This window comes from Oncorhynchus kisutch, linkage group LG15 (genome assembly GCF_002021735.2).
Source record: "Oncorhynchus kisutch isolate 150728-3 linkage group LG15, Okis_V2, whole genome shotgun sequence".
Lineage (NCBI taxonomy): Eukaryota > Metazoa > Chordata > Actinopteri > Salmoniformes > Salmonidae > Oncorhynchus > Oncorhynchus kisutch.
Genome location: NC_034188.2, coordinates 9466325 through 9489734, shown reverse-complemented (window position 1 = coordinate 9489734; position 23410 = coordinate 9466325). Strand labels below are relative to the sequence as shown.

Here is a 23410-nt window from a genome sequence, read left to right as displayed (position 1 = left end):
AATCATAACAACTGGTGAACACTTGACAGATTCCATGAAGTAGTTACTCACGGCAGTCGCTGTAGGGACAGTAATTGAAGGAGGCAGCTTGGAATGGGACTACGGTATAAATGAGGGAGTTTGAGGTATGCATCATCATGGGCATTACTTTAGTAGCATTGTTGGGATATCAGTTTGAGGACTCATGTCACATGGCTTGGTAGCTGGTAACTGGGAGACCGATGGGAGAACCGGGGGCTGTTAGTCACGTCACAAATTAGTGATCTAGTGGATCTACGTCGTCAGGAAGTGACCCGTGCGTTGCAGTGTGTATATTCCCAAGTGGAAGTGGCACGGGCTGAGCAAGAGATAACCGAGGGCACGGGCTGAATTCTGGAGATTGAGTGCACACACAGTACTCCGTACAGCACCTGCAGCAGTAAAGATCGTCATGTTTCTCCTCGGGAGGGTGCATAGCTGTCACGTGAAATGAGGTCTAGCTGCATAATGGGTGAGCTTGAAGACGCCATGACAGAGGAAGCGGAGCTAATGAGAGATTCCACTGTAGACATAGAGATGGGTTGGGTCTGGACGCTAATTTAACCGCCATAAAGATGCAATGTTTAGCGAGATGGAAGAGACTTCACCCAAAGTGGGGTACAAATACCACCAACTATTGTAAACATGTTGTCGATTCAGCTGTTCGATCCTTTGGGAAGAATAAACTTGGTTTCAGCTTTCACAGTGTCCGATGAGTTTACCACAGGTGGACTCCAATCAAGTAGTAGAACCATCTCAAGGACGATCAATGGAAAACAGGAAGCACTGGAGCTCAATTTCCAGTCTCATAGCAAAGGGTCTGAATACTTATGTAAATAAGGTATTTGTTTTTAATACATTTGTAAAAATTTCTAAAAACCTGTTTTCGCTTTGTCATTATGGGGTATTGTGTGTAGGTTGATGAGGGGGGACGGACGGACGATTTAATCCATTTTAGAATAAGACTGTAACATAACAAAATGTGGAAAAAGTCAAGAGGTCTGAATACTTTCCGAATGCACTGTAGCTGAGTAACAGAACAAGCAGAAGAGTTTGGCTGGAATCTTGTCCACACCAGTGATGATAACATCCAAACTGCTGGAATCTTGTCCACACCAGTGATGATAACATCCAAACTGCTGGAGTCTTGTCCACACCAGTGATGATAACATCCAAACTGCTGGAGTCTTGTCCACACCAGTGATGATAACATCCAAACTGCTGGAGTCTTGTCCACACCAGTGATGATAACATCCAAACTGCTGGAATCTTGTCCACTCCAGTGATGATAACATCCAAACTGCTGGAGTCTTGTCCACACCAGTGATGATAACATCCAAACTGCTGGAATCTTGTCCACACCAGTGATGATAACATCCAAACTGCTGGAATCTTGTCCACACCAGTGATGATAACCCCTTTTTTTAAGGGCAGAGAGAACCCTTGGTTTACTAAGGAACTTACAAGAATCATAAGGGAATTAAATGCTTTGTGGGCTAAAGCAAGAGGGACTGGTTTGGCAGATGATTGGATGGCTTTTAAACATCTTCGAAATATGGGTGTGGCTATGATCCGTAAATTGAAAGAAAACCACTACCTGTAATCTACTTCACAAAATGTAAATAATCCATCCAAATTTTGGCCAGTAGTGAAAGGTTTGGAGTGCAGAAAAGATACACAGCTTCCTAAACAATTGTTGGTCGACACACAGATTGTAACTGAAAGAACCTCCATTCTGAAAGCCTTGAACCAGCATTTTTTAGATGCAGGCAGTTTATTTGAAATGGTCAAAGGTATAATTGAGCCCCCTATGAATTTACCTGACACCCCTGTGCACTCATTCACCAAGTTCTCCTTTTCATCCTTCTCCGTTTCAGAAGTGTGTAAAGCCCTGAAAGAAATTGATTTTAAAAATCCCCTGGCCCTGATGAACTAGATCCCCCCCCCTCCTACACCTAGCTGCAGATATCATTGCTCCCCCTTAACATGTATTTTTAACCTTACGCTTGATGTTAAGGAAAACCTCAAGTTATGGAAATCTGCTTTTGTACTGCCTCTCCTGAAAGGTGGAGATCCCTCGCTACTTGACAACTATCGACCCATATCAAAATTGTCTGTACTGTCAAAGGTACTGGAGTCCTTAGTTAGTAGGCAGCTAAAGGTCTACTTCCAAGAAAACATCTTAAATGGAATGCAATCAGGTTTTAGGCCTGGCCACAGCACTGTTTCAGTAACATTGAAGGTTTTAAATTACATCCACTGTGCTCTTGATAAGAAGTTACATTGTGTGTCTATTTTTGTTGATTTGTCGAAGGCTTTTGACACCATGGACCCTGCTGTGTTAGTGCAAAGATTAAAATGTTGTGGAATTACTGGTCATGCTCTAGATTGGTTTATAAATTACCTATCAAATCGTACACAATATGTAATGGCGGATGGTAGAGGTGTGCTCAGGTGTTCCGCAAGGTTCTATTTTGGTACCACTGTTGTTCATTTTGTATATCAACAACATTGGGGATCTTATTGAAACAGCAGATGTTCATTTTTATGCAGATGATACTGTTATTTATTCAAGTGGTAGTAGTTCATCTTTAGCATTAGAAAATGCCCAAAGAGCATTTAACATCATACAACAGAATCTGTATGATTTAAAGCTGATTCTAAATTTGGGTAAAACAAAATGCATGGTATTTTCAAATGCCAGGCATGTTACAAATCATGTCATTGCTACATTGGCTGGACATATTATAGAGCAAGTTAAAGTGTACAAATATTTGGGTGTGTGGGTTGATGATAAGCTGAGCTTCATTGTGCATGTAGAGAACTTGATAAGGAAGCTCAAGCTGAAAATAGGATTTTATTACCGACATAAGGCTTGTTTTTCTTTTGAGGCCAGGAAGGAGCTGGTACGACGTATATTACTGTCGGTTTTAGATTTTAGTGATGTTATATATATGCAGGCATCAGCCACTACCCTGAGAGCACTTGATTCAGTATATCACGTAGCCCTCAGGTTCATTACAAATCAGAAACGTCTAACACATCATTGTGATCTCTACAGCGCTGTTGGCTGGTCGTCATTGACCTTGCGTAGGCTTAAACACTGGTATACACTGATTTATAAGGCCATATTGGGTAAAATGACATTTAATCTCTGTTCTTTTTAAGTCAGGTCAGTAAATAAATATCAATTACAGTCCCATTCTGATTTGCTTCTAACAGTACCAAAAATTAGAACAGGTCATGGTAGAAATAGTTTTAGTTACTCAGCTCCGTGGTCCTGGAATTCTCTCCTGAACATTTTAAAATGTGATGATCTAGTTTCATTGGTGGAGTTTAAACACTTGATCGATGTATATATCATAGAAGAGTGTAATTGTTTTTAGGCCAGCTGTTTTTAGTCAAGATGTTTGTGTTTTTAATTGTAATATGTATCTGTTGTACTGTATGCGTGTTTATAGTTGTGTTTAATGTCTTGTTAGTGTATGCAAGTTGTTTTGTCTGAAACGTTGTTCCCCCTGCTGCTATTGGACCAGGTCTCTCTTGGAAAAGAGATGTTATCTCAATGAGAAAACACCTGTATAAATAAAGGTAAAATAAAATGTTTAAAAAATAACATCCAAACTGCTGGTATCTTGTCGACTCCAGTGATGATAACATCCAAACTGCTGGTACTGCTCAGGAAGAAGGAAACAATACCACCTGGTGGTGTGAAGCAGTACTAGTCAACTTGATGACATGTCCCCTACCTGTTTGACATTGTCACTGAGGAAGACGAAGTAGACACAGCAGAAACCCAGCTGGGTGATGATCAGAAACACGTTCACTATCTGCCTGAAGGAAAACAGGGACAAGGACACAAATAAATATTGTTTCTAAACATTAGAGGGGACTGAAAACACCAGGTATTAAACCAAACACTTACTGAATAAGGTGAAAACACAAGCCATAATATAGAAGACTAGAGGGAGTTCAACTTGTTATTACAGAATACATTTCATGTGATTCATAACCTTCCTGTAGACACATTCTACAGTAACTACTATACACATTCTACTGTAGACACATTCTACAGTAACTACTGTAGACACATTCTACTGTAGACACATTCTACGGTAACTACTGTAGACACATTCTACGGTAACTACTGTAGACACGTTCCACTGTAGACATATTCTACATATATTTACCTCCCCCATATTGAGTGCCTTCTCAGCCACGGGACATTCTCCATACCATACTGCACAGCATCACCATAGTCCAGAAAGGGCTTGTTCAACCTAGAACAGAGGGAACATCACTCAGGGCCCAGATTCAGATCTGGGATCAGGACTACCCTGTCCATGTAACCTTATTCATTTTGGTCTGAATGGAAAAACTGAATATGGGCCCAGATGTGTATTGCCCCACTGTATTTTTGTTCAATTGGATCTGTTTATGGGTCTCCAGAGTGGCACAGCAGTCTAAGGCAGTGTGATTGAGGCGTCACTACAGACACCCTGGTTCAAATCCAGACTGTATCACAACCGGCCGTGATTGGGAGTCCGGGTTTGGCCGGGGTAGGCTGTCAATTTAAATAAGAATTTGTTCTTAACTGACTTGCCTAGTTAAATTAAAGAAAAATATGTATAATTATGGAACAACTGAGAAGTGCTTCAGACAAATGGTGTGAGAAAGGCTCCACTTACTTTGCACTGAGGTGGTGGGAACATTTTGCAAGCAGATTCATACAGTGGACTGCTATTATCCCCATGGCAAACAGACTCAGAGGTCCTAACTGGAAAGGAAGAGAGAAGACTGTCATTAGGTGTAGCCACACTGGGATTCCGTCATTAGGTATAGTCACACTGGGATTCTGTCATTAGGTATAGTCACACTGGGATTCCGTCATTAGGTATAGTCACACTGGGATTCCGTCATTAGGTATAGTCACACTGGGATTCTGTCATTAGGTATAGTCACACTGGGATTCCGTCATTAGGTATAGTCACACTGGGATTCTGTCATTAGGTATAGTCACATTGGGATTCCGTCATTAGGTATAGTCACATTGAGATTCTGTCATTAGGTATAGTCACATTGAGATTCTGTCATTAGTTATAGTCACACTGGGATTCTGTCATTAGGTATAGTCACACTGGGATTCCGTCATTAGGTATAGTCACATTGAGATTCCGTCATTAGGTGTAGTCACACTGGGATTCCGTCATTAGGTGTAGTCACACTGGGATTCCGTCATTAGGTATAGTCACACTGGGATTCCGTCATTAGGTGTAGTCACACTGGGATTCCGTCATTAGGTATAGTCACACTGGGATTCCGTCATTAGGTGTAGTCACACTGGGATTCCGTCATTAGGTATAGTCACATTGGGATTCCGTCATTAGGTATAGTCACATTGGGATTCCGTCATTAGGTATAGTCACAATGGGATTCCGTCATTAGGTGTAGTCACATTGGGATTCCGTCATTAGGTATAGTCACAATGGGATTCCGTCATTAGGTGTAGTCACACTGGGATTCCGTCATTAGGTATAGTCACATTGGGATTCCGTCATTAGGTATAGTCACATTGGGATTCCGTCATTAGGTATAGTCACATTGGGATTCCGTCATTAGGTGTAGTCACATTGGGATTCCGTCATTAGGTGTAGTCACATTGAGATTCTGTCATTAGTTATAGTCACTAATGTTGCAAAATTCAGGGAACTGTCAATATATTCCCTTGTTTTCCCAAAATCCCGGTTGGAGGTTTCTAGAATCAGGAGAGAATAAGCAGAGAATCCGGAATCATCCAGCCAGGATTTCTGGAAAACAAGGGAATATATTGAAAGTTCCAGGAATTTTTGCAACCCTAATAGTCCCCATTAGGATTGTGTCATTCCCTCACACTGCACTTGCAGAATAAATGTATTAGCCATGGACATCTACTAAGGAGCTCTAGAATAGATCAAAGTAAAATGGTGGTAGAACAATGTCCCCCTTCTAACCCTAACCCTTACCACAAGGCCTGCGTTCCTGACAGCCAGAGGTAGACCTAGCAGCCCCGTACCGATGTCACTCTTCTAACCCTAACCACAAGGCCTGCGTTCCTGACAGCCAGAGGTAGACCTAGCAGCCCCGTACCGATGTCCCTCTTCTAACCCTAACCCTTACCACAAGGCCTGCGTTCCTGACAGCCAGAGGTAGACCTAGCAGCCCTGTGCCGATGTTCCCCTTCAGGAGGTGGATCAGGGTCTGTAAAAAACTACACCATAACAAATAAAACATGATCCGTGTCAAATCACATCCCTTAACGCAATAATGTCGTCAAACAATTATAAATACAGGGTCTCATACGCTCTCATATAATCAGCTCTTTGTATGGGGCCTCAGGTCTCAGGATGGAAACTGTGTTGCTAGGGATTTCCCTGTGTTGCTAGGGAAAGTTACGCTCTTTAATTTTGTATGACCAAGAGCTGGAATGAAAAAAAAAAAAATAGAAAAAAATAAAAATATATATATATATATATGCATGTAACATAACCGTACTTACGAAGTCCCTGTTTGGCCTCCAATTCTCTCGTACCGAGAATCAGGTCCGTGGGGGAGAGGTGGAATAGGACAGAGAACATCCTCCTCAGAGGTGCTCGCTGATATCCTGGAGAGAACTGGACGTGGGCCTGCAATACGGGGACACACAGTTTGTTCCTACAGTTGGATTGGTACAACGGCAACTCCAATAATACTTTATATTCAAAATCACAAAAATTCCCCAGTCAGAAGAATGTCTTAATTCTACTGCTGAGATGACAGATACTGCTACATTATTTCGTACGGTAGATAGTAGGGTTGTACTATACAGAATCCCCACAGAAGGATCAGAGTTCTAGCCATAATCAGTCTGCTAGGCTGGGCCCTGCTTTGTTGACACAAACAAAACAGTGTTAGCTAATGATCATCCACAAACAAGACACTTTAGGCTACTTCTCATCCAAAATAAAAAAGACACTGAATGGAAAGTAATGAAATACATTATATCAGAAGAAAATAGCATCTGCATGTGGAAAAATGTGTTATCTAATCAATCACTCGTTACATCAGTTTCCTGGATATGTTCACGAGGCAAATGTCATGAATAGACATTTATCTTCTACATGTCAGAGAATCTCGTTTGTCCTACATAATATATTGCAAATGAACACGTTCCACAACGTTGAGCCCTGCTGAATGCAGCCCAGGGCCTGTAATCATGAAGCTACTCAAGAGTAGGAGTACTATTTCTAGCATAAAATAATACAATCGGCCTCCTGCTCATACGGAGACACTGGTAGTAGATGAGCTGTCCTACTCTGAGACACTATGAATACAGGCGTCTGTTCTGACTAAAACAGAGCCATGGGGTTTCAAATTCAATACCGTCTTGACGATGGTCAGTGTCAGAGGTCATGATTGGTCCGCTGGTGCTGGGTGGATCCTCCTGCTGCCTCTTCGATTCCTCCTCCAGAGACACTGTGGTAAGGACAATGTAATTGTAGTTCATTCCATGCTAAATTCACCCAAAAAAGAAACGTCCTCTCACTGTCAACTGCGTTTTTTTCCCAACAAACTTAACATGTGTAAATATATTTGTACGAACATAACAAGATTCAACAACTGAGGCATAAACTGAAAAAGTTCCACAGACATGTGACTAACAGAAATTGAATAATGTGTCTCTGAACAAAGGGGGGAGGTCAAAATCAAAAAAATAACAGTCAGTGTCTGGTGTGGCCACCAGCTGCATTAAGTACTGCAGTGCACCTCAACCTCATGGACTACACCAGATTTGCCAGTTCTTGCTGTGAGATGTTACTCCACACTTCCACCAAGGCACCTGCAAGTTCCCAGACATTTCTGGGGGGAATGGCCCTTGCCCTCATCCTCCGATCCAACAGGTCCCAGGTGTGCTCAATGGGATTGAGATATGGTCTCTTCGCTGGCCATGGTAGAACACAGACATTTCTGTCTTGCAGGAAATCATGCCCCGAACGAGCAGTATGGCTGGTGGCATTGTCATACTGGAGGGTCATGTCAGGATGAGCCTGCAGGAAGGGTACCACATGAAGGAGAAGGACGTCTTCCCTGTAACGCACAGCGTTGAGATTGTAGGCAATGACAACAAGCTCAGTCGATGATGCTTTGACACACCGCCCCAGACCATGACGGACCCTCCACCTCCAAATCGATCCCGCTCCAGAGTACAGGCCTCGGTGTAACGCTCATTCCTTCGACGATAAACACAAATCCGACCATCACCCCAGGTGAGACAAAACCGTGACTCGTCAGTGAAGAGCACTTTTTGCCAGTCCTGTCTGGTCCAGTGAAGGTGGGTTTGTGCCCATAGACAACATTGTAGCGGGTGATGTCTGGTGAGGACCTGCCTTACAACAGGCCTGCAAGCCTTCAGTCCAGCCTCTCTCAGCCTATTGCGGACAGTCTGAGCACTGATGGAGAGATTGTGTGTTCCTGGTGTAACTCGGGCAGTTGTTGTTGCCATCTTGTACCTGTCCCGCAGGTGTGATGTTCAGATGTACCGATCCTGTGCAGGTGTTGTTACACATGGTCTGTCACTGCGAGGACGATCAGCTGTCCGTCCTGTCTCCTGTAGCACTGTCTTAGGCGTCTCACAGTACGGACATTGCAATTAATTGCCCTGGCCACATCTGCAGTGCTCATGCCTCCTTGCAGCATGCCTAAGGCACGTTCACACAGATGAGCAGGGACCCTGGGCATCTATCTTTATCTTTGAAAGACAGGGTCCTGAATAAGGGACGTTTCTTTTTTTTGCTGAGTTTATAAATGGTCTACCAGATACCAGACCTCAAGCACCAGCAGTGTTCTTATCTGGAGAAACCTAGAACTGCTGGAGTCGAGGCTAGTTCTATGCTATTACTGTAGTCAGATCCTGACTGCGACTGCCGAACAACCTTGAAATTACAATTGCTGTTCTGAAAAGGCAACATTCTTTCTATTGTCCTGTTCTGAAAAGGCAACGAGGCAGGCTACATTCTGTTCTCCTGGGAGTGTGACTTTTAATATTTTGTTGTCTCTCTCGTGCGACAACATCCCAGGGCTTGGTTTAACTTCAACTTCTTGTCAACACATGTAGGCCTATACACACACACACACACACACACACACACACACACACACACACGTCAGTTCCTCCCTCAGGGGAGTGATGACAGTAAGTTATTAGTAGCACAACGTGCTACCATGTGTGCTGAAGAACAACTTAGATGATAAGCAAGTAGTCAAGTCAGTTTTATTGGCTATTAGGCCTAATCAATATTGATTATTTTTAGACTATCAAGTACAGTTCTTTTTTGTTTCTTGTCGCTGGATCAAAGAAAAATTATCTTAAATTGAAGCTACCAGGTACAACCCCAAACCCTCATAGATATCATCCTAACTAACTTGCCCTCCAAATACACCTCTGCTGTCTTCAACCAAGATCTCAGCAATCACTGCCTCATTGCATACATCCGTATTGGGTCTGCGGTCAAACAACCACCCCTCATCACTGTCAAACGCTCCCTAAAACAATTCAGTGAGCAGGCCTTTCTAATCGACCTGGCCCGGGTATCCTGGAAGGATATTGATCTCGTCCCGTCAGTAGAGGATGCCTGGTTATTCTTTATTTATTTATTTCCTTGACCAGCACAAAAACATCCTGTGGCATACTGCATTAGCCTCATATAGCCCCCGTGATATGCAACTTTTCAGGGAGGCAATATACATACACAAGCAGTTAGGAAAGCTAGCTTTTTCAAATGGAAATTTGCATCCTGTAGCACAAACTCCAAAAAGTTCTGGGACACTAAAGTCCATGGAGAATAAGCGCATGGAGAATAATAGCACCTCATCCCAGCTGCCCACTGCACTGAGGCTAGGAAACACTGTCACCACCGATAAATCCACGATAATAGAGAATTTCAATAAGCATTTTTCTACGGCTGGCCATGCTTTCCACCTGGCTACCCCTACCCCTGTCAACTGCCATGCACCCCCCACAGCAACTCGCCCAAGCCTCCCCAATTCTCCTTCACCCAAATCCAGATAGCTGATGTTCTGCAACCCCTATTACTAGCCTGTTCAACCCCTCTTTCATATCGTCTGAGATCCCCAAAGATTGGAAAGCTGCCGCGGTCATCCCCCCTCTTCAAAGGAGAGACACTCCAGACCCAAACTGCTACAGACCTATAGCTATCCTACCCTGCCTTTCTAAGGTCTTCGAAAGCCAATTTAACAAACAGATCACCGACCATTTCGAATCCCAACTTACCTTTTCCATGCTATGCTCTCTGGCTTCTGAGCTGGTCATGGGTGCACCTCAGCCACGCTCAAGGTCCTAAACTTATGCCATCGATAAGAGACAATACTGTGCAGCAGTATTCATCGACCTGGCCAAGGCTTTCGACTCTGTCAATCAACACATTCTTATCAGCAGACACAACAGCCTTGTGTCATGGCGTTGGCCTGCCAAAGACACGACACTTGGTTTCTCAAATGACTGCCTCGCCTGGTTCACCAACTACTTCTCAGACAGAGTTCAATGTGTCAAATCGGAGGGCCTGCTGTCCGGACCTCTGGCAGTCTCTATGAGGGTGCCACAAGGTTCAATTCTCGGGCCGACTCTCTTCTCTGTATACATCAATGATGTCGCTCTTGCTGCTGGTGATTCTCTGATCCACCTCTATGCAGACGACAATATTCTGTATACTTCTGGCCATTCTTTGGACACTGTGCTAACTAACCTCCAGACGAGCTTCAGTGCCATACAACTCTCCTTCCGTGACCTCCAACTACTCTTAAATGCTAGTAAAACCAAATGCATGCTCTTCAACCGATCGCTACCCGCACCTGTCCGCCCGTCCAGCATCACTACTCTGGACAGTTCTGACCGAGGATATGTGGACAACTACAAATACCTTGGTGTCTGGTAGACTGTAAACTCTCCTTCCAGACCCACATCTCCAATCCAAAATTAAATCTAGAAATCGGCTTCCTATTTCGCAACAAAGCATCCTTCACTCATGCTGCCAAACATACCCTCGTAAAACTGACTAACCTACCGATCCTCGACTTCGGCAAAATAGTCTCTAACACTCTACTCAACAAATTGGATGCAGTCTATCACAGTGCCATCGGTTTTGTCACCAAAGCCCCACATACTACCCACCACTGCGGCCTACTACACTCTCGTTGGCTGGCCCTCGCTTCATACTCGTCGCCAAACCCAATGGCTCCAGGTCATCTACAAGTCTTTGCTAGGTAAAGCCCTGCCTTATCTCAGCTCACTGGTCACCATAGCAGCACCCACCCGCAGCACGCGCTCCAGCAGGTATATTTCACTGGTCACCCCCAAAGCCAATTCCTCCTCTGGCTGCCTTTTCTTTCCAGTTTTCTGATGCCAATGACTAGAACGAACTGCAAAAATCACTGAAGATGGAGAATCTTATCTCCCTAACGAACTTCAAGCACCAGCTGTCAGAGCAGCTCACATATCATTGCACCTGTACATAGCCCATCTGTAAATAGCCCATCCAACTACCTCATCCCCATACTGTATTTATTTAGCGCCTTTGCACCCCAGTATCTCTACCTGCACTTTCATCTTCTGCACATCTATCACTCCAGTGTTAAATTGCTATATTGTAATTACGTCGCCACTATGGCCTATTTTATTGCACTCACTGTATATAGACTTTGTTGTTTTCTTTTGTTCTACTGTATTATTGACTGTATGTTTTGTTTATTCCATGTGTAACTCTGTGTTGTTGTATGTGTCGAACTGCTTTGCTTTATCTTGGCCAGATCGCAGCTGTAAATGAGAACTTGTCCTCAACTGGCCTACCTGGTTAAATAAAGGTGTTCTCAACTAGCCTACCTGGTTAAATAAAGGTGTTCTCAACTAGCCTACCTGGTTAAATAAAGGTGTTCTCAACTAGCCTACCTGGTTAAATAAAGGTGTTCTCAACTAGCCTACCTGGTTAAATAAAGGTGTTCTCAACGAGCCTACCTGGTTAAATAAAGGTGTTCTCAACTAGCCTACCTGGTTAAATAAAGGTGTTCTCAACTAGCCTACCTGGTTAAATAAAGGTGTTCTCAACTAGCCTACCTGGTTAAATAAAGGTGTTCTCAACTAGCCTACCTGGTTAAATAAAGGTGTTCTCAACTAGCCTACCCGGTTAAATAAAGGTGTTCTCAACTAGCCTACCCGGTTAAATAAAGGTGTTCTCAACTAGCCTACCTGGTTAAATAAAGGTGTTCTCAACTAGCCTACCTGGTTAAATAAAGGTGTTCTCAACTAGCCTACCTGGTTAAATAAAGGTGTTCTCAACTAGCCTACCTGGTTAAATAAAGGTGTTCTCAACTAGCCTACCCGGTTAAATAAAGGTGTTCTCAACTAGCCTACCCGGTTAAATAAAGGTGTTCTCAACTAGCCTACCTGGTTAAATAAAGGTGAAATAAAAAATGTAAACACTGTACATTTTTTTGTATTATTATTTATTTTGCTGCATTTATTATATATTTATCTCTCTGTTGGAAAAGGACCCTTAAGTAAGCATTTCACTGTCAGTCTACACCTGTTGGTTTATTAAGCATGTTGCAAAATATATATATATATTTGATATTGAGAGTGGCAGTTTGTGTGTGTATGAATATAAAACAGAGAGGAAGAGGCAAAGTGAGAGGTTTCACTCCTGACAAAACCTTTCAAAAATAAGACCAATGTGTTTCTATGGGCTAATTTTAGACCTAAGGTTGTCGTCTGCCTTCCCACTTTTGGGACGACTCCCATTGTTAGGTCGTCATTATATACAGATCTCTGGTGTAAAATGGCAAGGTGCACACAGCACAGCAGGAGTGAAGGAGACAAAAAAAAATGTAACCTTTATTTAACTAGGCAAATCAGTTAAAGAACAAATTCTTATTTTCAATGACGGCCTAGGAACAGTGGGTTAACTGCCTGTTCAGGGGCAGAATGACAGATTTGTACCTTGCCAGCTCGGGTATTTGAACTTGCAACCTTCCAGTTACTCGTCCAACACTCTAACCACTAGGCTACCCTGCCGCCCCAACAACTTGATTATTGTGATACAGGCATTTGGAATATACCTCCAAAAAACATTAAATATATATATATATATATAGATATAGCCTAGCCTTAGTTGAGATCTTGTGATGGACACACAACCTTTATTGTAGCAGTTAACAGTACATTGTGTGAAAACTGCATGGCCACTAACCCTTACTCTGCATCCAAATATAAACATGCTTGGATTAGCCTAAAATGTTGAAGAAGCTGGAACAGTGATGTCAGACGTCATTACTAATTTACAGTGCATTCGGGAAAGTATTCAGGCCCCTAGACTTTTTCCACATTTTGATACGGTACAGCCTTATTCTACAATTGAATCGTATGTATTTTAAAAAGTATATATTTAATCTACACACAATACCACATAATGGCAAAGCAAAAAACATTAGATTTTGTACTAAAAAGAAAAACTGAAATATTACATTTACATAAGTATTCAGACCATTTACTTGAGTCTTCTTGGGTATGACGGTACAAGCTTGGCACACCTGTATTTGGGGAGTTTCTCCCATTTTTCTCTGCAGATCCACTCAAGCTCTGCCAGGTTGGATGAGGAGCGTTGCTGAACAGCTAATTGAACAGCTAATCTTCCAGAGAAGATTGTTTGGGTTCAAGTCCGTGCTCTGGCTGGGCCACTCAAGGACATTCAGAGACGTGTCCTGAAGTCACTCCTGTGTTGTCTTGGTTGTGTGCTTAGGGTCGTTGTCCTGTTGGAAGGTGAATCTTCACCCCAGTCCTGAGCAGGTTTTCAACAAAGATCTCGTTGTACTTTGCTCCGTTCATCATTCCCTTGATCCTGATTAGTCTCCATTCCCTGCCGTTGAAAAACATCCCCACAGCATGATGCTGCCACCAACATGATTCACCATAGGGATGGTGCCAGGTTTCCTCCAGACGTGACATTTGGCATTCAGGCCAAAGAGTTCAATCTTGATTTCATCTGACCAGAGAATCTTGTTTCTCATGATCTGAGAGTTCTTTAGGTGCCTTTTGACAAATTCCAAGCGGGCTGTCATGTGCCTTTTACTGAGGAGTGGCTTCCGCCTGGCCACTCTACCATAAAGGCCTGATTGGTAGAGTACTGCAGAGATGGATGTCCTTCTAGAAGGTTCTTCCATCTCCACAGAGGAACTCTGGAGCTCTTTCAGAGTGACCATTGGGTTCACCCTTCTCCGCCGGTTGCTCAGTTTGGCCCGGTGGCCAGCTCTAGGTGGTTCCAAACTTCTTCCATTTAAGAATGATGGAGGCCACTGTGTCAAAGATTTTTTATAACTAAGCCAAGATTGACCACAGCTTGTCGTTTCCAACGGAAACAAATGAGTCATAGTGGGCAGAACAAGCAAGGAGGTGGGCAGAGCGAAGCATGCGCTAGCGATATCCTATTGGCGCGTTCTAGTATACATCTACATATTTCCATTAGGGAAAGCCTAATCTGTGAAGTCTGCATGTTCAATACCTAAATTTACATTTGCACTTATAAACAGCATGATTTTTTACAACTTTTGTAAAGGGTAAAGTCTACAAAACTTAGTCTGTTCATAACAGATTTTAGTTTTGGGAACAGAGAACTGTGTTGAGATCGAATGTTTAATTGAAGTTAATTTCTCCCACTGCCTGCCAGTGGGCTTCCTCTCATTACCATATTTGGTAGTGAGTGGAAATGCCAACCGGATGCTCAACATTTATACATTCAGTGAAATATCTGTCTCATTGTTCTGTGACTGTGTTCTTGGGGACCTTCAATGCTGCAGACAATTTTTGGTACCCATTCCCAGATCTGTACCTCGACACAATCCTATTCCTTCGACTTCATGGCTTGGTTTTTGCTCTGACATGCACTGTCAACTGGGGGACCTTATATAGACAGGTGTGTGCCTCTCTAAATCATGTCTAATCAATTGAATTTAGCACAGGTGGACTCCAATCAAGTTATAGAAACATCTCAAGGATGATCAATGGAAACAGGATGAACCTAAACTTAAAAATAAAATGAAAAAATGTAAATGAATTTGTAAACATTTCTAAAGACCTGTTTTTGCTTTGTCATTATGGGGTATCGTGTGTAGATTGATGAGGGGGAAAAAACGTAACAAAATGTGGGGAAAAAGTCAAGGGGTCTGAATACTTTCCGAATGCACTGTATCTGGACATAATAAGGATACATTAATCAATTAACAGAATTACCAACAAAAGGGCTTTGGCACAGTAGCTGTCAGTTAGCCACTGTAGCTACTTACCCACAACTATCCACTTATTTTACTAGCAGACAACAACAAAAAGCCATTGGTATGACGTTAACTAGGTACTGCACTTGATATCAGCAAGGCCATATTATATCAGCAAGGCCATAGTTATTCTGCAATTACTGCGTCCAAAATACCACAGTCGACTGCAGGTAGTACACTTTTTACTGCAGTTTCAAAACTGTAATATTGTTTTGAATGGTCTCAAAGCCAATTATCAGAAACAGTTCTGTTGGGGATGTATTCGTTAGCCAAACTAGCCTATATATCAAGTTACAACATCATTGTTTGATCACATATTACAGCTACACCACCTCCAGCTGGATACTGTTAGTTGACAACACATCATTGTTTTGCATGCTCCAATCCTGGCTAATTAGCTAGTCATGATTATTGTATGTTAATTCACCTGTAAAAGCTGTGATTCCTGGCTCGGTAGTATTTACATCAAAGAGGTTCGCTAGAGGGGCATGTCTTGGGAAAGCAGTATTTTTCCTACCGTCGATATTGTACTGGTTGTGAGAGGACGGGGCGATATCTGGTTCCATACAAGTGAACAGCTCGAGCTACCTATCTGGAGACCCCTTCTGAAACCCAGGGAGGGGGGGGGGGTTGGTCACATGACCTGGAAGATGCCGCATATCAGCTGATTGCATTTTGGGTGCTTGGTTTTATAGCTATAGCGAGCTGGCTTGTTAGCAAACTAACTTTCCATCCAAATTAAGTCAATTATCGTTAGTGTGAAATCATGGCAGTTGTCTGGTATGAAACATCACCCCAAACATTGAATTGGTCAAGTTGCAACAAGCGTGGGCCCTGCGTGTTGCCTTATCAGAAAATGCGCACCATAGTATATCGTTATTGTGATATGTCACTTTTTCGCGGTCTCTCATATTTGGTTCATTTGAAGCAGTTTTGATAAATGTTTTTTTTTCCATAATGTTTCAAACTTCCGTATTCCGGTGTGACGTTTTAAGGGCTCTGGAAAAGTTACCTGCAGCAATATTTTTATGAGAAGAAAAAAAACTACTTCTTCCAAAATAATGTAATTTGAAAGTGTTCTGCAAAATAATTATAACTGATATTAGTCAGTATAATTGTGCACTCGTCCCACCAACTTTCTACATGTGAATATTGAGTCAAATATGCAGTTATTTTCACCAATATCTAGCAACATGTCGATGGTCCCTAACTTTGATGTACTTTAGCTAGCAAGCAAGACAAGGCAGCAACATATTCAGCAGCTAGTTAGTCGTGCAAGCTTTGAAAGAGGAGAAAGTCCATTGAAATTGCGCTCTACCTCAACATGACGACCGTGAGTTATTGAATAAATTCGCACATTGTTACATAGTGCTGAGATTGGATTGCAGCGCTTTATACATATCTAGTTAGTCTGATTAATCATGCTGTAATGCACAATTTAATTGGTGTAACGTTACTGCCTAATGCCTGCACAATCGTGCAATTGTTCCTTTACAAGCCAGACTCTTTAATACGACTTATATTTAAACGTACTCTACCGATTGTCTGTGCGGCTTGTCCTTGAGACAAAATATCCACAGGCAAGTATAGTTTACCCGAATCAGTATCTGGGCGTTAGGGACCGAAATGGTTCGATTTTAAACTCTCATTCACCAGCTTATGCGTTATGTCAAAATACGTTCGTTGATCACCAAATATGGAGTTTCGCTGAGCAACTATCTTAATTTTCCCATTTTAAAATGGCCGGTATGTACTTCGAAAAAAGGTCTAAATAAAAATGTACAAGCAACTGATTTTTTTTTTTTGCCTATTTGGAACCTCTAATGTATTGCGCGGTTGCATATTTCCGACCTGTGCGTGGCAGTAATGAGGGACTGGAGGTGCCGAAAACGATTTTGGTTTTCCGTTGCTTGTACATTTTATTTTTTATTTAGATGTTTCCTAGAATTATATAGTCGTATGAACTCCATATTTGCTGATCAACGAAAGGTATTTTGACATTTTTATAATGCTTTCAGAGCTGGTAAATGGGAGTTTTGAATCTGCGCTTTGAGTATTAGAGAGGTCTAATAAAAGTTTAAAATAAAAGTTAACACAACACAAATGTTCTCCAACCTCCCCTGATACAGAAAAACATGGTGTTTCATTGTCATGGCATGCCGGGTTCAAACGTTTTTGAGAGAACCGAATATCCAATACAACAACAAACAAATATCGGTGTACAGAGTACATTTTAAATGTCATTTTTATTCCACATTCTGGCTTGTAAGAAACATTTTACACGATTTTGCAGTCATTAGTTTCAGGTTGTATATACCAATGCATTGTGTATTACAGCCTGATTTAATCAGACTAATAGCTGAGCTAGTCATTGCTTGCTAACTGATTAGCTGTCCCATACTAACATGAGAATGAGGCATAACTCCCAGACTGTGAATTATTCCCACAGAAGCAGGAATTCTTTGTGGACATGACATGTGAGGGATGCTCTGGTGCAGTTACCCGAGTCCTCAATAAACTGGGTGAGTGTCTCTAATAGCTAAATGTCACAGCAAATCCAGAATTCTGGAATATTTGGAGGAGGTTGTTAAACAGCACTAACATCCACACACACTTTGTTGAGAATCGTGTACTTTTGGTTTAGCTAAATTCAGCAAATCTAGATTACTTGTCCTATTGACTGGCTTGCTAAAATTGTTTTATTTTCTCTTTCTGTCTTTATTTGTTGGCGTAAGGTGGTGTCCAATTTGAGATCGACCTCCCCAACAAGAAGGTTTTCATTGAGTCTGACAAGGACACGGATGTGCTTCTGGAAACACTTAAGAAGACTGGAAAGGCGGCTAACTACATCGGCCCCAAGTGAAGAATCCTCCTCTTATAGAACAGGTGAACTCTCACGGTCTAAATGTATATTAAGTGACAATCAATTCAATATCGACAACTTTCCCATCCATCCCAACATGTCGTTCCTCTTCTCACCATTTGCAACCTGTTTTGTTTCTGTGTGTTAGCTGTTGGGTTGGTGATTTATCTGAAGGATGACTATGAGAAGAAAGAACCCTCTGACTGCAGAACAGTCTTGCTGTTATGTCTTCATGGATCACTGTAATGAGTTCACGCTGCCAAGCTGTCCACTTGTTATTTAAACACTATTTATGCATCCCAAATGGCACCATATGGACCCCAGTCCAAAGTAAGACACTATTATACGGAATAGAGTACTGTTTGGGACGCATCCACTATGAAAATCCAGTACGATTGCTGACTAAATTAAATAGATCATGTACCTCTATGGGTTAATGTTAGGCCTACTGCAGGTAAATTAGATTGTGAAATTGAAGTCAGTTTTGTCATGATGAAGCAGCTATTGTAATTCACGTTGATTTGGACAGTTTGGGGGGGGGTAGTAATCATCCTGTATTAAGTTTTCCTTTCATCTCTGAATATTGTTCATGTTCACCCATATGTCGAATTAAAAAGTTGATTCTAGTCACCTGTTCTCTTATTTGTAATACGAAGGACAGCCTCCCACAGAGGGTTTGACTAAAAAGCTGTTTGTTACCCCAACTAGATACTGAGCAAATGCAAAAAAAAAAAAGGCTTTTAGTTTTGCGTTCCCGAGTGGAGCAGCTGTCTAAGTCATTGCATCTCAGTGAAAGAGGAATCACTACAGTCCCTGGTTCAATTCCAGGCTGTATCACATCTGGCTGTGATTGGGAGTCCCATAGGGTGGCGCACAATTGACCCCAGCGTAGTCCGGGTTTGGCCGGAGTCGGCCGTCATTGTAAATAAGAATTTGTTGTTAACTGACTTGCCTGGTGAAATACATATATATATATATATATATTTTTTTTTTTTAATCTTGTCAGATTCTGATGTGACATGTTGTGCCACTGGGTGGCAGTGTTAGTTCTTGGTTTAAGTTGACCGGAGGAGTCGTCCCTGTCAACAATTCCATGGAATTAGACTTCGGTGTCTTGCACAATGACGTGTACATTTTTGCCATGCAAATGCAAACATCAACCGTTTTCATCAAAGATAAATGATTGATCTGTAATGCTCTAATGCAGTGATAAATCCTTTAGCGTTCACATCAGCTGCTTGAGACATTTTCATAGCCTACCTGTGAGAATATTGAGGCGTTGTGTGGCAATGGCTCTCCTACCTCTGAGATCTGGTCTGATAGTGAAGAGAGCACGGAAGGAGAGAGACCACTGGAGCCAGAGATGAAGATCCAAGACAAACTATATGTACCTCAATCAAATACAGTAGGTACTCAGGTATCTCACATTCATGCCATCAACTTAGCCTATGTTGTCATTTGTACACACAGTAGTAGGCAGTCAGTCAGCCATTACAGGGACATTCGTTGGGTTATTTAGAGAGAAACATCTCTTTTTTTGTTTTTTTTAAAGACTAAGACTGAAGTTATACTGTAATTGTGGTTATAATACTTTAATTGAAGCTATATACTTTTAATTGTAGTGCTACATTGAACTGTTGTTCTCTTGGATGAAACGGGTGTCTATGTCAACGTAGTAAAAGTTGAATGAATAGCCCACATTCATGACATCTTGTGAGTGAGACAACACTGCCTGATGTAACAAAGCTTTCAGTTTGATGACAGCACGTCACACTACTGCCAACACACTCATTTCAGACACAGTGGCCCAATTGTTGTGCTGTACAGTAGTTTGGAATAGCACTGAATGCATCCCAAATGGCACCCTATCCCCCATACAATATAGTGCCCTATGGGCCCTGGTCAAAAGTAGTGGGAATATAAAGGGATATAATATAAAAGGAATATGGTGGTTTGGGATTTAGCCACCCTCTCCACAAAAGGAAGATGGGTAGCAGTAACTCTGCTCACCTGTCCGTACTGGAGACATTGCAACTGGAGAAGCTGTTACAGACGATGAACAGGCCTTCGCTGGTCCCTTCCGGTTGGACCAGCCACCATGGGGGCACACAGGCACATTGTGTACAGCCTAAACTCCACAGACACCATGGCTGTCATCACTGTTACTGGGTTCCTCATGCCACTCGGTTTTTGTCTTTCTCTGCTCTTCAGATGTTCTTGAAAATGACCTCTTTCAAGCAACTTAGTCAGATGAATACATTTTTGGGGGGACAGATTGGAAAGAGCCTTGTAGTTCATAAGTTATAGCCTATATACAGTATCTGATTAAATGGTTTTGTCTTCTGGCTTCTTTGGCTCATAACTGGTTGTGTCCAATGACCGCATTGGATCTTTGTGTTCCTGCTTTCAGAATGTGATGTATTTTCTGTTCTATCAATGATATCATGTGTATTCTGTTCTATCAATGATATCATGTGTGTTCTGTTCTATCAATGATATCATGTGTGTTCTGTTCTATCAATGATATCATGTGTGTTCTGTTCTATCAGTGATGTCATGTGTGTTCTGTTCGATCAGTGATATGTGTGTTCTGTTCTATCAATGATATCATGTATGTTCTGTTCTATCAATGATATCATGTGTGTTCTGTTCTATCAATGATATCATGTGTGTTCTGTTCTATCAATGATATCATGTGTGTTCTGTTCTATCAGTGATATGTGTATTCTGTTCTATCAATGATACCATGTGTGTTCTGTTCTATCAATGATATCATGTGTGTTCTGTTCTATCAATGATATCATGTGTGTTCTGTTCTATCAGTGATATGTGTATTCTGTTCTATCAATGATACCATGTGTATTCACAAATGATACTGGCTTACCTAGACAGTCAAACATGTGGACACCCCTTCAAATGATTGGATTTGGCTATTTCAGCCACACCCGTTGCTGACGGGTGTATACAATTGAGTATTACACCGCCATGCAATCTCCATAGACAAACATTGGCAGTAAAATGGCCTTACTGAAGAGCTCATGGTCATTGGACACCAACTTTCCAACAACTCAGTTAGTCAAATTTCTGCCCTTCTAGAGCTGCCCCGGTGAAATGTAAGTGCTGTTAACAACAGCTCAGCCACGAAGTGGTAGTCCACACAAACTCACAGAACTGGACCGCCGATTGCAGAAGCACGTAGCACTTGAAAATCGTCTGTCCTCAGTTGTAACACTCACTACAGAGTTCCAAACTGCCTCTGGAAGCAATATCAGCACAATAACTGTGGTCGAGCAGCAGCACACAAGCCTAAGACCACCATAAGCAATGCCAAGCGTCGGCTGGAGTGATGTAAAGCTCGCCGCCATTGTTCTCTAGAGCAGTGGAAAACGTGTTTTCTGGAGTGATGAATCACGCTTCGCCATCTTGCAGTCCAACGGAAGAAAGAATGCTACCTGCCCCAGTGCATAGTGCCAACTGTAAAGTTTGGTGGAGGAGGAATAATAATGGCCAGAACAGATCCCTGACTTCAACCCCATTAAATATCTTTGGGAAGATTTTGAATTCTGACTGCGAGCCAGGTCTAATTGCCCAACATCAGTGCCCTCGCTAATGGTCTTGTGGCTGAATGGAAGCAAGTCTGCGCAGCAATGTTCCAACATCTAGTGGAAAGCCTTCCCAGAAGAGTGGAGGCTGTTATAGCAGCACTGTTCCAACATCTAGTGGAAAGCCTTCCCATAAGAGTGGAGGCATTTATAGCAGCACTGTTCCAACATCTAGTGGAAAGTCTTCCCATAAGAGTGGAGGCTGTTATAGCAGCAATGTTCCAACATCTAGTGGAAAGACTTCCCAGAAGAGTGGAGGCTGTTATAGCAGCAATGTTCCAACATCTAGTGGAAAGCCTTCCCATAAGAGTGGAGGCATTTATAGCAGCACTGTTCCAACATCTAGTGGAAAGCCTTCCCATAAGAGTGGAGGCTGTTATAGCAGCACTGTTCCAACATCTTGTGGAAAGCCTTCCCAGAAGAGTGGAGGCTGTTATAGCAGCAATGTTCCAACATCTAGTGGAAAGCCTTCCCAGAAGAGTGGAGGCTGTTATAGCAGCAATGTTCCAACATCTAGTGGAAAGCCTTCCCAGAAGAGTGGAGGAAACATAGCAGCAAAGGGGGGACCAACTCCATATTAATGCCCATGATTTTGGGAATGAGATGAGATGTTCGACAAGCAGGTGTCCACATACTTTTGGTAATGTAATGCATCTGGGAATGCATGCTTACTGAATACATTGTTATTGTAAAATGATTCTATACTCCTTGCATCCACAACATAAGGAAGGCTATCCTTGAGGGACAATGATAACACTTATCTCAACTTATTTATTACAGAGGGAGATCATTGGAAACAGGGATACTTATTTTTGTAATTCATACTAAAACCCATTTGAGATATTTCTGCATTAAAAACATAAAACAATCATAATAGTAATAATTGTGTCTGAATGAATCAAACAGTAATGAAACAAGATATTAGCTAATAAATGACTTACTGTATGTGTTGTTAAAATTGACATTCAAATATATTTTTGTAATTCCCTCAACCCAAGACTGTTGATTGTCTAATATAGAGACTGAATGATGAGCTATGATGAGCTATGAAGGCTGTTCAATGAAGAGTCTCAACAATCAGGTAATCTTAATGGGAGATTTTAACATGAATTATGAAGACAAGTCTTGTAGGAAAACCCTCAAACGGATCACTAATACCTTTGACCTTACACAGCTAGTTAAAGGGCCAACCAGGGTGACTTGTTGCTCTAAAACACAGATTGAGTTGGTGTCCAGTAATAAACCAGAGCGAGTGACTAAATCATTCAGTATGGTTACTGGGCTAACTGATCATAATCTGACACTTATAGCCAGAAAGCTTTCTAAGAGCAGGTTTAACCCCTCTACTGTTAGATAGCCGGATCAACTAAGAATACCTAAGAGTGAATTAAGCTATTTTGAAAACGCAATAAAGGGAATTAACTGGAATGATCTCTTGTCCTATACAGACGTGGAAGCTGATAGTCAGGTTTTTCAATCCACAATCCAGACTACAATAAATGGTTTCCTAAAGAAAATCAAATCCAAACCTGGCCAAAAGAGCACTCTTCCTTGGCTAAATGGAGAAATCTGGAAA

The 23410-nt window shown here is 42.0% G+C and overlaps 2 protein-coding genes across 3 annotated transcripts in view; one reads left to right on the top strand and one right to left on the bottom strand.

Moving 5' to 3' along the window:
• The window catches only part of LOC109905912 (proton-coupled amino acid transporter 1-like), a 54100-nt gene extending 38073 nt beyond the window's left edge, over window positions 1–16027 (bottom strand). The window contains exons 1-7 of one of the 2 annotated variants that reach the window (XM_031789597.1): window positions 15797–16027; window positions 7417–7509; window positions 6554–6680; window positions 6175–6265; window positions 4707–4795; window positions 4209–4298; window positions 3768–3852 (exon numbers count right to left, since the gene is read on the bottom strand). In XM_031789597.1, the coding sequence (XP_031645457.1) occupies window positions 3768–3852; window positions 4209–4298; window positions 4707–4795; window positions 6175–6265; window positions 6554–6680; window positions 7417–7509; window positions 15797–15935 (714 nt within the window). In that variant the 5' untranslated portion in view covers window positions 15936–16027. The remainder of the gene's footprint in view (window positions 1–3767; window positions 3853–4208; window positions 4299–4706; window positions 4796–6174; window positions 6266–6553; window positions 6681–7416; window positions 7510–15796) is intronic. The other variant, XM_020503561.2, reaches the window with a different exon arrangement.
• Window positions 16028–16569: 542 nt separating this feature from the next.
• On the top strand, window positions 16570–18858 carry LOC109905983 (copper transport protein ATOX1-like). The gene is made up of 4 exons (XM_031789598.1): window positions 16570–16702; window positions 17819–17891; window positions 18105–18255; window positions 18381–18858. Exons 1-3 carry the CDS (start codon window positions 16694–16696, stop codon window positions 18230–18232), a joined length of 210 nt encoding a protein of 69 aa, XP_031645458.1. The 5' UTR covers window positions 16570–16693; the 3' UTR covers window positions 18233–18255; window positions 18381–18858.
• The last annotated feature ends 4552 nt before the right edge of the window (window positions 18859–23410 follow it).